Raw genomic sequence first — 12,199 nt, 5'->3', positions numbered from 1 at the left:
AATAAAATAAAAATATTGAGAAGGGGGAAAGAAATACTACTAGCTATTCCGGAGAGAACAAACTCACAGCAAACTACTTTGTGCACAGCTTGAAATCAGACAGGTGAAATCTGTTTTCAGCAAAAAAAAAAAAAAAAAAAAACACCAAACAAAACCTCTTTACATTAAGAATAAATAAATCCACACCGAACTTTTGTAAACACTCACATTTCAGTGTGGACCGATATAACTTAACATGAATAACTTGAAATTAAAAAAAGGACATAAAACTGCAGGGAAACAAAGCATAGCCAACTTTGGTATAGTTACAGAAAATAATAATAATAATAATAAAAAAACAAAACATTACAAGGACAAAATGAAAGCATAAGTGTCCGTATTTCATAGATACATGTCTCTATACATTGTTTCTGAAATCCCTCTGTTTTGTCTAGGAGGTTTTGCAGATATTAATACTGAACTTAATACATAAGAGTTAACACAATACAGACATCTATTGCAGTACCAGGTACACACATGCCTTTTTTTGTTTAAGAATACGGCTACAACACAAGTCTTCATAAATAGTTGCATACATGGTAAAGCTGCAACATTGCACATGAGAACTGATGCAGAACAACGAGTGCATTTTCTAGCAGCTGTCTCTGTTCAACGTGAGGATCCAGCCACCATTTAGAGTCCTGCAAGGACTCACTACAGCTCTGCACACAAAATAGCGTTGTTGTTTTTTTTGTTTGTTTGTTTGTTTTGTTGTAAATTCATTTGAGATAAACTCTTGAGGGACTGCGGAGGGAGAGAGGGGGAGGGGGACAAAAAGGGACAACCTTGTAAAGCAGGAAAAAGATTATTTACAACTAAGGCGGATGCAGCTGGAGATCCGGGAAAGCTTTGCTGACTATAACGCTTGTTCAAGTTGTGTTCTTGTCTAGGTTACAATCCGAAAAGACTGGCTGAAATGAAGCGGGGTGATAAAGATAAGCAAAAACTATTGCACAAACGGTAGCTTTAACGTATCTCTGGAAAACAGGATTTTGGTAGTTTCTACCTTGCGTCAGAACCGACGAGACCCTTCGCGTCCGCATTCCCCTTCTTGCTTTCGTTTTCCAAAAACCGCCGAATTAAGACAGTTCTCCATTTTCCCCGACTGTACACGATTTCATTTACAAAAAGTAATCTCTCGTTACAAAAAAAAGTCCTCTTTAGTTTAACCGAAAGCAGCCTGAATTGTTCTTAATATACAGTACTCTATTTTCTTTAACACTGTCCAAACGTGAGATTTACTCGTCTCACGTCAGATCGCTCAGAAAGCTCGTTTCTTTCTGTGTTTTTTTTTTTTTTTTTCTCCCTGCTGAGTCAAAGTTTGAAATCTCAAATCGATTCCGTCAGGTCATTTGTTGTGCCGGCATAGCGAAAATATGCCAAGGTAAGAATAGGCTGTGGGAGTTTATCATTCAGTCAGTCAGCAGCAGCAGCAGCAGCAGCAGCAGCAGCAGGACTTCTGTGGCTTAGTGAAGGAGAAAGAGTTCATAGTGGACTGGCCCCCCTGGTGGTCTTCTATCAGATTTGACCGCTCTGTCAGGTGTGGTTGTAAAGTCGGCTGTGGAGGAAGGCCTGAATGGCGCCAACGGGCCGGACGTCATTCTGGTGTTTCCGCCGCTCGATGAAGGAGATGAGCCTGGAGGTGTCCAGATGTGTGCCGTAGTGACTCGGCGACGGAGGCTGCATGTGATTCACGTGGCCATACCCGCCGCTGGCTACGCCCCGGGGCTGGAGCCACGGGTACTGCAGGCAGAACCCAGCAGAGGGCCGTCGCTCCAGCTCGCCCTGGAGGAGCAGGCAGACAAAGTCCTTGGCTTCTGTGCTCACGCCCTGGAAGTAGTCCTCGGGGAAGCTGAAGTCCAGCCGACAGATGTTCAAACACGTCTCCTCCAGGCTTTCGTCCAGGAAGGGAGAGGCGCCGCTCAGGAGAACGTAGGTCACCACGCCTGCAAAAACATTCGGTAGACAGGCGTATGCTGACAGTTGTTTTTTTGTTTGTTTGTTTTTTACAAAGAAATTTGCCTTAAATTCATTGCACTGTTTTATTCCATTTGATGCACAAAGCCTGTTAATTGCAAGTCCTTTAAATTACATGTAACCAAAAGTCTTTTGTTGTATGTAATAATATTGCTGAACATTGTGATAATGGTATACCTTGTAAAAATTGAAATGAAATAAAAAATAATTAATTGTGTGTAATTTTGATTTTTTTTTGTGTTTTTTTTTGTAAAGTACGTTGAGGCAACAGTTATTTTGAGCTCACAAAATTTAATACACTGAATTCAATTGAATACAGAAATGTTTCTTTCTTTCGGAGCAAACATACTGGAAACAACAGGAAAAATAATTAGTTAAAAATTTCCATCTCAAGATGCAAATGCTTATCCTAATAAGTTGTCCTGTGTGTGATAAAGCCGCATCATTGCAGAAATCAATCAATTATGATATATGTAAGGGGGAACTAAAGGGCAAAAGATGCAAATCATGTCCTCGGCTGAACGTGTCTACTGACCTAAGCTCCAGAGGTCAGACGTCAGAGAGACAGGCTGACCCAGGACCAGCTCAGGTGCAGAGAACTCCGGGCTCCCCAGCAGGGGATGGATGTGAGAGGAATGAGGGTCCAGTTGAACAGCGTCACCAAAATCAGTCAGCTTGATCACTGGCTGGGAGCACACCTGCTCCACCACGATGTTTTCAGGCTGCAATAGGGGAAGGAAGGATCAGGGTAAATCCTTAGCAGGAGGATTTTTGCCAGATTTGAACTATTTTTAGTGTTTCTTTGAATATACTTATGACTAGTTTATGGGTATGTAAAAAAAACAACAAAAAAAACAACTAACTTGAGAAATGTGCAAGTAAAGTAAAGATCGCCCACTTACTTTGAGATCAAGGTGTGCTACCTTCCAGCCGTGCAAGTACTGGAGAGCTTCGAGGATATCTCGGAGGTATAAAGCCACCTTCTCCTCAGTCAGGTTCCCCCAGCTCACGATGTAGTCCAGGAAGCGACCCTGGTCAGCCCTGACAGCGGACAAAAACACGTCATCGGTCACATTATCATCAGCTTATACATTAAACCGAGGTAAATACACAGTACTTACATCTCCAGTACAAGGACGTAGCTGTGGGCTGTCTCGTAGGTGTCCAGCAGTCTGACCAGGTTTGGATGGTCCAGAGTCTGGAGGAGTCGGATCTCCTGCAGCACCTGCTCTCGACACAGCAGCTTCTTGTTGACGTGTTTTGCTGCGATGGTGCGTTTACTGCCTCTCTGGTCACAACGCTTGGTCACTGAGAATCGCCCCCTGGAAAAACAAAACAAAAAAAAACAAAAAAACTGAGGAGAGTCACTGCGATGTTTAATAATACGTTTGCACTGACTCTGATGCGGCGGAATAGGTTCGCGATGCTGGCTTACCTTCCAAGCTCAGTGATCTCTGTGAAGTAAGACTCAAAACTACTTTTCCAGATGTCTTCGCTGCCGTTATTAGGAGCTGCAGAAGACATTCACGTACAGTTTTTAGACTCTGTCAGTTACGAAACGCTGTAAAAAAAACAAAACAAAACAAAACAAAACAAAACAAAAAGAAACTCAGTGAAACATTGAACCACGACGCAAGTCTCACCTGACACCGTGAGGCCGGCGGAGGAGGTGACGGTGCCCGCTACGTTGGTGGCCACACACGTGTAGACGCCGCTGTCCTCGAGAGACACTCGCAGGACATGCAGGGATGCCTCTCCTGTCTCACTGCGGTGACCCAGAGTCAAAGGGCAGCAGAGCATGAGGCACGCTTCGGACATCAGAACACGCTGACCTGAGGCGGGGTCGTACCTGTACGTGACGCTGTAGTGTCCGTTGTTGCTCAGAATGCTATTGTCGGGTCCACGCCATGAGACGGCGGCGCGAGGTCGGCCACACACCTTACACCTCAGGGTGACGCTGTCGCCACTCTCACATGACGCGTCGCTGAGAGGGATGAGGAACTCCGGGGGGGCTGCATGAAAACAAGAGGTATTTTGTGTTGCCTTTATCTATTCATTTTTTTTTTATAAACGGATTGAATTAAATCAGCTTACCATCGTAGATGAAGTTGGGATTCAGAAGCTGAATGGAAAGGAGATAGATCGAGTTCAAATATATATTAAAAAAAAAAAAACAGTGGCAGAGAGTGAATTGATTTGAGCACCGTTGTTCTCCTTCTGCTTCTTACCTTGACAGAGACCTTGTTAGCCAGGCCGTCCTGGGACTTGCGGTAGCCGTTTTCCAATTTCCTGCCATCTTTATCTCTTTTTTCAGACTTTCGACGGATACGCAGCGCAGTGTGCCATGACAGGGATTTTCTATGCCAAAAAAAGGACACAATGTTGAGAATGTTTTCATTTTAAAGATTTGAAAAGGTGTTTGCTTAATAGGCTGTCACAAGTAGAGCTATTGGTTGCCATGACAAAACAAAACAACAACAACAAAAAAAAACTGGCCATGTGAAAGTATAACTGAGAAAAGACTCAAAGCTGGCAATTTTTAGTTTTGGAGAATTTTCATTTTTTTAGATAAGCATTGTTACAAAGGAAGTATTTGCTGACTGCCCTGAATGTAGCTGGGAAACGCTGTGATACCGTTGCCTAATCTCCATGATTGTCAATGTAATTTTTATTTTGTATTTCACTTAGTATTTATTTACTCAGACACGATTACAAGTCAGTATGAAACCTTGGAGAAAATGGCCACAAAATTCTGATTGGTGCGTCACTCGTCAGGTGCTTTTCACATCCTGTTTATACCAAACAAACAAACAAAAAAAAAAAAATCTCTTACTTGATGGTTCCTTCAGGGAGGTCGGGTGTGGTGGAGGATGAGGTATGTCCCAACACGTAGCCAGGGATCCAGCCTTCAGCCGCTGGGGAGTGCTCGTTGGCGGCCCGGTACACCAAGAACATGTTCTGCTGGTTGCTGGCGAGCATTTGGACCACCTCACCCTGCACCACGCTGATCTCATCCTCCTTCACCGCCACATAGTCCTGGGTCACCAACATGGTGGACACACTGCTGCTGCTGCTACTGCTTTCACTCTGCTGGAGAAGAGGATCGTGGAACTTAGCGCACAACTAAACACTCCTGAGAGTAAAACGATGTTGAAATGAAAACATTTGTCAAAGGAAAGTTGGTCAATAAGCCATCGAATGTGTGGTTTTTATTGATGGAAACAGTTTATTGAATGCATGCGGCTACAACGGCATTGCAAAATCCCTTTCTTTTTTTCCAAAAGAAAAAATAAAATTAAATCTTGCAATTGCACGGATGTTATCATTCAAAGCGAGGTTCGACAAGTCACGACACAGAAGTGGTGATCCTCAGGTGAGAGGCGCTGAAATGTTCAAATGTTTTTTTTTTTTTTTTNTCACCAAACAATACCTCTTTACATTAAGAATAAATAAATCCACACCGAACTTTTGTAAACACTCACATTTCAGTGTGGACCGATATAACTTAACATGAATAACTTGAAATTAAAAAAGGACATAAAACTGCAGGGAAACAAAGCATAGCCAACTTTGGTATAGTTACAGAAAATAATAATAATAATAATAAAAAAACAAAACATTACAAGGACAAAATGAAAGCATAAGTGTCCGTATTTCATAGATACATGTCTCTATACATTGTTTCTGAAATCCCTCTTTTTTGTCTAGGAGGTTTTGCAGATATTAATACTGAACTTAATACATAAGAGTTAACACAATACAGACATCTATTGCAGTACCAGGTACACACATGCCTTTTTTTTTTTAAGAATACGGCTACAACACAAGTCTTCATAAATAGTTGCATACATGGTAAAGCTGCAACATTGCACATGAGAACTGATGCAGAACAACGAGTGCATTTTCTAGCAGCTGTCTCTGTTCAACGTGAGGATCCAGCCACCATTTAGAGTCCTGCAAGGACTCACTACAGCTCTGCACACAAAATAGCGTTGTTGTTTTTTTTGTTTGTTTGTTTGTTTTGTTGTAAATTCATTTGAGATAAACTCTTGAGGGACTGCGGAGGGAGAGAGGGGGAGGGGGACAAAAAGGGACAACCTTGTAAAGCAGGAAAAAGATTATTTACAACTAAGGCGGATGCAGCTGGAGATCCGGGAAAGCTTTGCTGACTATAACGCTTGTTCAAGTTGTGTTCTTGTCTAGGTTACAATCCGAAAAGACTGGCTGAAATGAATCGGGGTGATAAAGATAAGCAAAAACTATTGCACAAACGGTAGCTTTAACGTATCTCTGGAAAACAGGATTTTGGTAGTTTCTACCTTGCGTCAGAACCGACGAGACCCTTCGCGTCCGCATTCCCCTTCTTGCTTTCGTTTTCCAAAAACCGCCGAATTAAGACAGTTCTCCATTTTCCCCGACTGTACACGATTTCATTTACAAAAAGTAATCTCTCGTTACAAAAAAAAGTCCTCTTTAGTTTAACCGAAAGCAGCCTGAATTGTTCTTAATATACAGTACTCTATTTTCTTTAACACTGTCCAAACGTGAGATTTACTCGTCTCACGTCAGATCGCTCAGAAAGCTCGTTTCTTTCTGTGTTTTTTTTTTTTTTTTTCTCCCTGCTGAGTCAAAGTTTGAAATCTCAAATCGATTCCGTCAGGTCATTTGTTGTGCCGGCATAGCGAAAATATGCCAAGGTAAGAATAGGCTGTGGGAGTTTATCATTCAGTCAGTCAGCAGCAGCAGCAGCAGCAGCAGCAGCAGCAGGACTTCTGTGGCTTAGTGAAGGAGAAAGAGTTCATAGTGGACTGGCCCCCCTGGTGGTCTTCTATCAGATTTGACCGCTCTGTCAGGTGTGGTTGTAAAGTCGGCTGTGGAGGAAGGCCTGAATGGCGCCAACGGGCCGGACGTCATTCTGGTGTTTCCGCCGCTCGATGAAGGAGATGAGCCTGGAGGTGTCCAGATGTGTGCCGTAGTGACTCGGCGACGGAGGCTGCATGTGATTCACGTGGCCATACCCGCCGCTGGCTACGCCCCGGGGCTGGAGCCACGGGTACTGCAGGCAGAACCCAGCAGAGGGCCGTCGCTCCAGCTCGCCCTGGAGGAGCAGGCAGACAAAGTCCTTGGCTTCTGTGCTCACGCCCTGGAAGTAGTCCTCGGGGAAGCTGAAGTCCAGCCGACAGATGTTCAAACACGTCTCCTCCAGGCTTTCGTCCAGGAAGGGAGAGGCGCCGCTCAGGAGAACGTAGGTCACCACGCCTGCAAAAACATTCGGTAGACAGGCGTATGCTGACAGTTGTTTTTTTGTTTGTTTGTTTTTTACAAAGAAATTTGCCTTAAATTCATTGCACTGTTTTATTCCATTTGATGCACAAAGCCTGTTAATTGCAAGTCCTTTAAATTACATGTAACCAAAAGTCTTTTGTTGTATGTAATAATATTGCTGAACATTGTGATAATGGTATACCTTGTAAAAATTGAAATGAAATAAAAAATAATTAATTGTGTGTAATTTTGATTTTTTTTTGTGTTTTTTTTTGTAAAGTACGTTGAGGCAACAGTTATTTTGAGCTCACAAAATTTAATACACTGAATTCAATTGAATACAGAAATGTTTCTTTCTTTCGGAGCAAACATACTGGAAACAACAGGAAAAATAATTAGTTAAAAATTTCCATCTCAAGATGCAAATGCTTATCCTAATAAGTTGTCCTGTGTGTGATAAAGCCGCATCATTGCAGAAATCAATCAATTATGATATATGTAAGGGGGAACTAAAGGGCAAAAGATGCAAATCATGTCCTCGGCTGAACGTGTCTACTGACCTAAGCTCCAGAGGTCAGACGTCAGAGAGACAGGCTGACCCAGGACCAGCTCAGGTGCAGAGAACTCCGGGCTCCCCAGCAGGGGATGGATGTGAGAGGAATGAGGGTCCAGTTGAACAGCGTCACCAAAATCAGTCAGCTTGATCACCGGCTGGGAGCACACCTGCTCCACCACGATGTTTTCAGGCTGCAATAGGGGAAGGAAGGAACAGGGTAAATCCTTAACAGCAGGAGGATTTTTGCCAGATTTGAACTATTTTTAGTGTTTCTTTGAATATACTTATGACTAGTTTATGGGTATGTAAAAAAACAAACAAACAACTAACTTGAGAAATGTGCAAGTAAAGTAAAGATCGCCCGCTTACTTTGAGATCAAGGTGTGCTACCTTCCAGCCGTGCAAGTACTGGAGAGCTTCGAGGATATCTCGGAGGTATAAAGCCACCTTCTCCTCAGTCAGGTTCCCCCAGCTCACGATGTAGTCCAGGAAGCGACCCTGGTCAGCCCTGACAGCGGACAAAAACACGTCATCGGTCACATTATCATCAGCTTATACATTAAACCGAGGTAAATACACAGTACTTACATCTCCAGTACAAGGACGTAGCTGTGGGCTGTCTCGTAGGTGTCCAGCAGTCTGACCAGGTTTGGATGGTCCAGAGTCTGGAGGAGTCGGATCTCCTGCAGCACCTGCTCTCGACACAGCAGCTTCTTGTTGACGTGTTTTGCTGCGATGGTGCGTTTACTGCCTCTCTGGTCACAACGCTTGGTCACTGAGAATCGCCCCCTGGAAAAACAAAACAAAAAAAAACAAAAAAACTGAGGAGAGTCACTGCGATGTTTAATAATACGTTTGCACTGACTCTGATGCGGCGGAATAGGTTCGCGATGCTGGCTTACCTTCCAAGCTCAGTGATCTCTGTGAAGTAAGACTCAAAACTACTTTTCCAGATGTCTTCGCTGCCGTTATTAGGAGCTGCAGAAGACATTCACGTACAGTTTTTAGACTCTGTCAGTTACGAAACGCTGTAAAAAAAACAAAACAAAACAAAACAAAACAAAACAAAAAGAAACTCAGTGAAACATTGAACCACGACGCAAGTCTCACCTGACACCGTGAGGCCGGCGGAGGAGGTGACGGTGCCCGCTACGTTGGTGGCCACACACGTGTAGACGCCGCTGTCCTCGAGAGACACTCGCAGGACATGCAGGGATGCCTCTCCTGTCTCACTGCGGTGACCCAGAGTCAAAGGGCAGCAGAGCATGAGGCACGCTTCGGACATCAGAACCACGCTGACCTAAGGCGGGGTCGTACCTGTACGTGACGCTGTAGTGTCCGTTGTTGCTCAGAATGCTATTGTCGGGTCCACGCCATGAGACAGCGGCGCGAGGTCGGCCACACACCTTACACCTCAGGGTGACGCTGTCGCCACTCTCACATGACGCGTCGCTGAGAGGGATGAGGAACTCCGGGGGGGCTGCATGAAAACAAGAGGTATTTTGTGTTGCCTTTATCTATTCATTTTTTTTTATAAACGGATTGAATTAAATCAGCTTACCATCGTAGATGAAGTTGGGATTCAGAAGCTGAATGGAAAGGAGATAGATCGAGTTCAAATCTATATATATATAAAAACAAAAAAAACAGTGGCAGAGAGTGAATTGATTTGAGCACCGTGGATCTCCTTCTGCTTCCTACCTTGACAGAGACCTTGTTAGCCAGGCCGTCCTGGGACTTGCGGTAGCCGTTTTCCAATTTCCTGCCGTCTTTATCTCTTTTTTCAGACTTTCGACGGATACGCAGCGCAGTGTGCCATGACAGGGATTTTCTACGCCAAAAAAAGGACACAATGTTGAGAATGTTTTAATTTTAAAGATTTGAAAAGGTGTTTGCTTAATAGGCTGTCACAAGTAGAGCTATTGGTTGCCATGACAAAACAAAACAACAACAACAAAAAAAAACTGGCCATGTGAAAGTATAACTGAGAAAAGACTCAAAGCTGGCAATTTTTAGTTTTGGAGAATTTTCATTTTTTTAGATAAGCATTGTTACAAAGGAAGTATTTGCTGACTGCCCTGAATGTAGCTGGGAAACGCTGTGATACCGTTGCCTAATCTCCATGATTGTCAATGTAATTTTTATTTTGTATTTCACTTAGTATTTATTTACTCAGACACGATTACAAGTCAGTATGAAACCTTGGAGAAAATGGCCACAAAATTCTGATTGGTGCGTCACTCGTCAGGTGCTTTTCACATCCTGTTTATACCAAACAAACAAACAAAAAAAAAAAAATCTCTTACTTGATGGTTCCTTCAGGGAGGTCGGGTGTGGTGGAGGATGAGGTATGTCCCAACACGTAGCCAGGGATCCAGCCTTCAGCCGCTGGGGAGTGCTCGTTGGCGGCCCGGTACACCAAGAACATGTTCTGCTGGTTGCTGGCGAGCATTTGGACCACCTCACCCTGCACCACGCTGATCTCATCCTCCTTCACCGCCACATAGTCCTGGGTCACCAACATGGTGGACACACTGCTGCTGCTGCTACTGCTTTCACTCTGCTGGAGAAGAGGATCGTGGAACTTAGCGCACAACTAAACACTCCTGAGAGTAAACGATGTTGAAATGAAAACCTTTGTCAAAGGAAAGTTGGTCAATAAGCCATCGAATGTGTGGTTTTTATTGATGGAAACAGTTTATTGAATGCATGCGGCTACAACAGCATTGCAAAATCCCTTTCTTTTTTTCCCGAAAGAAAAAATTAAATTAAATCTTGCAATTGCACAGATGTTATCATTCAAAAGCGAGGTTCAACAAGTCATGACACAGAAGTGGTGACCCTCAGGTGAGAGGCGCTGAAATGTTCAAATGTTTTTTTTTTGTTTTTTTTTGCACTACAGGAATAAAAACTAAAGCGACAAAAAGAAGGGTTGGATACAGAAGAGACGATGAGAAAAACAGAGTTGTTGCAGACGTGCTGTCCGACAGCTCCCTGATCAGTCAGATCATTGGTTGTCGCTTGTCACGCAGAAGAAAGAGAGAGAAAGTGTTGCTTTGCGCCCTCTGAGAAGTGTCTGAAAGTCACAGTTGAAAAGCAAACACCAAGTGCAGAGAGAGCGTCTCACAAAGCAGATATGACAGGAGCCCTGTGAGTCAGATCTGTTAGTAAACTCACGGAGAGCACCAAGTATTCTCCACTACCACTGTCAGTGAAGTTAGTACACGCCGGTCGGTAGATGTTAATCTCCTGTCAGTGTTTCAGTAGTTGTAGTTGTAGTTGCATGTTGAAGCCATTCTCAGAGCCAGCAGCAGGCAGGGTGGCTGGTTGAAAGCCAGTCAGTAAGTTAGGAAGTGGTTAATGACTAGAGAGGAGCGCCGAGGCTCCTTAAGAGTTGTGACCTCGTCTTGGCGTCTTACCCCGTTGCTCTGGGTGGATGTTACCGACTGCTCACTGGTGGAGGAGCAGGTGCTCATTCTGTCTGTTTCCTTACTGTGGCCGGAGTTGCGGAGGAAAGGCGGCATTCCTCTGCCCAGGGAGTCCCCACCACCGCTATTGTCACTGGGGAAGGAGAAGGAACCGGGCTTGCCGGCTGGAGAGGGAGGCATGGGGGGAACGACAGCCCAGAAAGGATTCCCTTTATGTGCCGGGCTTGAAGGGACGAACGGTTCCTTTCCTCCTCCAGGGGTTTGAGGGGATATAAGCGGGGAAACTGTCCCAACTCGAGGGCTTCTGAGGGAAAAACTCAGAGGAGCCACTGGCATCTGTGGCACTGCAGTTTTTTGATGTGTCTGGGTTTCCTCGTACGCCCCAAAAGTTTGTCTCAGACCCCCGTCCGTGTTATCTGCCAGCCTGTTACTGTTATTATAGTTACTCCCTTGCGAACTGTCCGACCTCTTCAGAGTGAAGACCTCAGAGGCCAGCAGCTCTCCATTTGTCGGGCTGTCTGAATACGGGTAAGAGGGAAGGGGCGGGTGGCTGGGGGACCACATACCTGCTGATCTGTCAGGCCCCTCGGGGCCCGGGGGGTGGTGGTGGTGAACGGGCTGGGGGAGTCGTGAGGATGGCTGTGGGATACGAGATGGGCGGGAGCGAGGGCCGCACAGGGAGGAGGAGTTGCCCCCTGATCCTCCAGAGCCACCGCCTCCTCCCCCTCCACCTCCTCCTCCTCCACCCATGCTGGAGGTGCTGTTGGTGCTGCTACCTCCTGTACTGCTGCTGCTACTGCTGGGGGGTCCTCCACCTCCCACGTGGTTCCTCTGGTACTCTATGGGTGACGTTAAAGCTGTGCGACAAAAAAAAAAAAAAAAAAAAAAATTTTTTTTTCTCTTGTTTTTAAGGGCTTTTTAAATTTTTTCCTTT

At 44.7% G+C, this 12,199-nt stretch overlaps 2 protein-coding genes across 8 annotated transcripts in view; both read right to left on the bottom strand.

Moving 5' to 3' along the window:
* Positions 1-529: 529 nt before the first annotated feature.
* LOC106949414 (triple functional domain protein-like) lies at positions 530-5,157 on the bottom strand. Its single transcript, XM_015035649.1, has 10 exons — positions 4,850-5,157; positions 4,245-4,374; positions 4,111-4,138; positions 3,866-4,028; positions 3,660-3,781; positions 3,452-3,527; positions 3,138-3,338; positions 2,919-3,057; positions 2,552-2,738; positions 530-1,985 (listed from the first exon to the last, which is right to left on the bottom strand). Exons 1-10 carry the CDS (start codon positions 5,065-5,067, stop codon positions 1,576-1,578), a joined length of 1,674 nt encoding a protein of 557 aa, XP_014891135.1. The 5' UTR covers positions 5,068-5,157; the 3' UTR covers positions 530-1,575.
* Positions 5,158-5,811: 654 nt separating this feature from the next.
* triob (trio Rho guanine nucleotide exchange factor b) overlaps positions 5,812-12,199 on the bottom strand; it is a 112,179-nt gene continuing 105,791 nt past the window's right edge. For 5 of the 7 annotated variants that reach the window (XM_015035599.1, XM_015035626.1, XM_015035639.1 and 2 more), the window contains 2 exons: positions 11,832-12,122; positions 10,305-10,400 (listed from right to left, as the gene is read on the bottom strand). In XM_015035599.1, the coding sequence (XP_014891085.1) occupies positions 10,393-10,400; positions 11,832-12,122 (299 nt within the window). In that variant the 3' untranslated portion in view covers positions 10,305-10,392. Of the gene's footprint in view, positions 7,276-7,841; positions 8,029-8,206; positions 8,346-8,425; positions 8,627-8,739; positions 8,816-8,947; positions 9,070-9,154; positions 9,318-9,398; positions 9,427-9,538; positions 9,669-10,143; positions 10,401-11,256; positions 12,123-12,199 lie in introns of those variants that run through there. The other 2 variants (XM_015035590.1, XM_015035609.1) reach the window with 2 other exon arrangements.

The sequence above is a fragment of the Poecilia latipinna genome, unplaced genomic scaffold (assembly GCF_001443285.1).
Source record: "Poecilia latipinna isolate Pla-1442-1.1 unplaced genomic scaffold, P_latipinna-1.0 Scaffold21, whole genome shotgun sequence".
In the NCBI taxonomy this organism is placed as follows: Eukaryota; Metazoa; Chordata; class Actinopteri; order Cyprinodontiformes; family Poeciliidae; genus Poecilia; species Poecilia latipinna.
The sequence above is the reverse complement of the archived record's forward strand: the minus strand, read 5'-3'. Positions and strand labels throughout refer to the sequence as shown.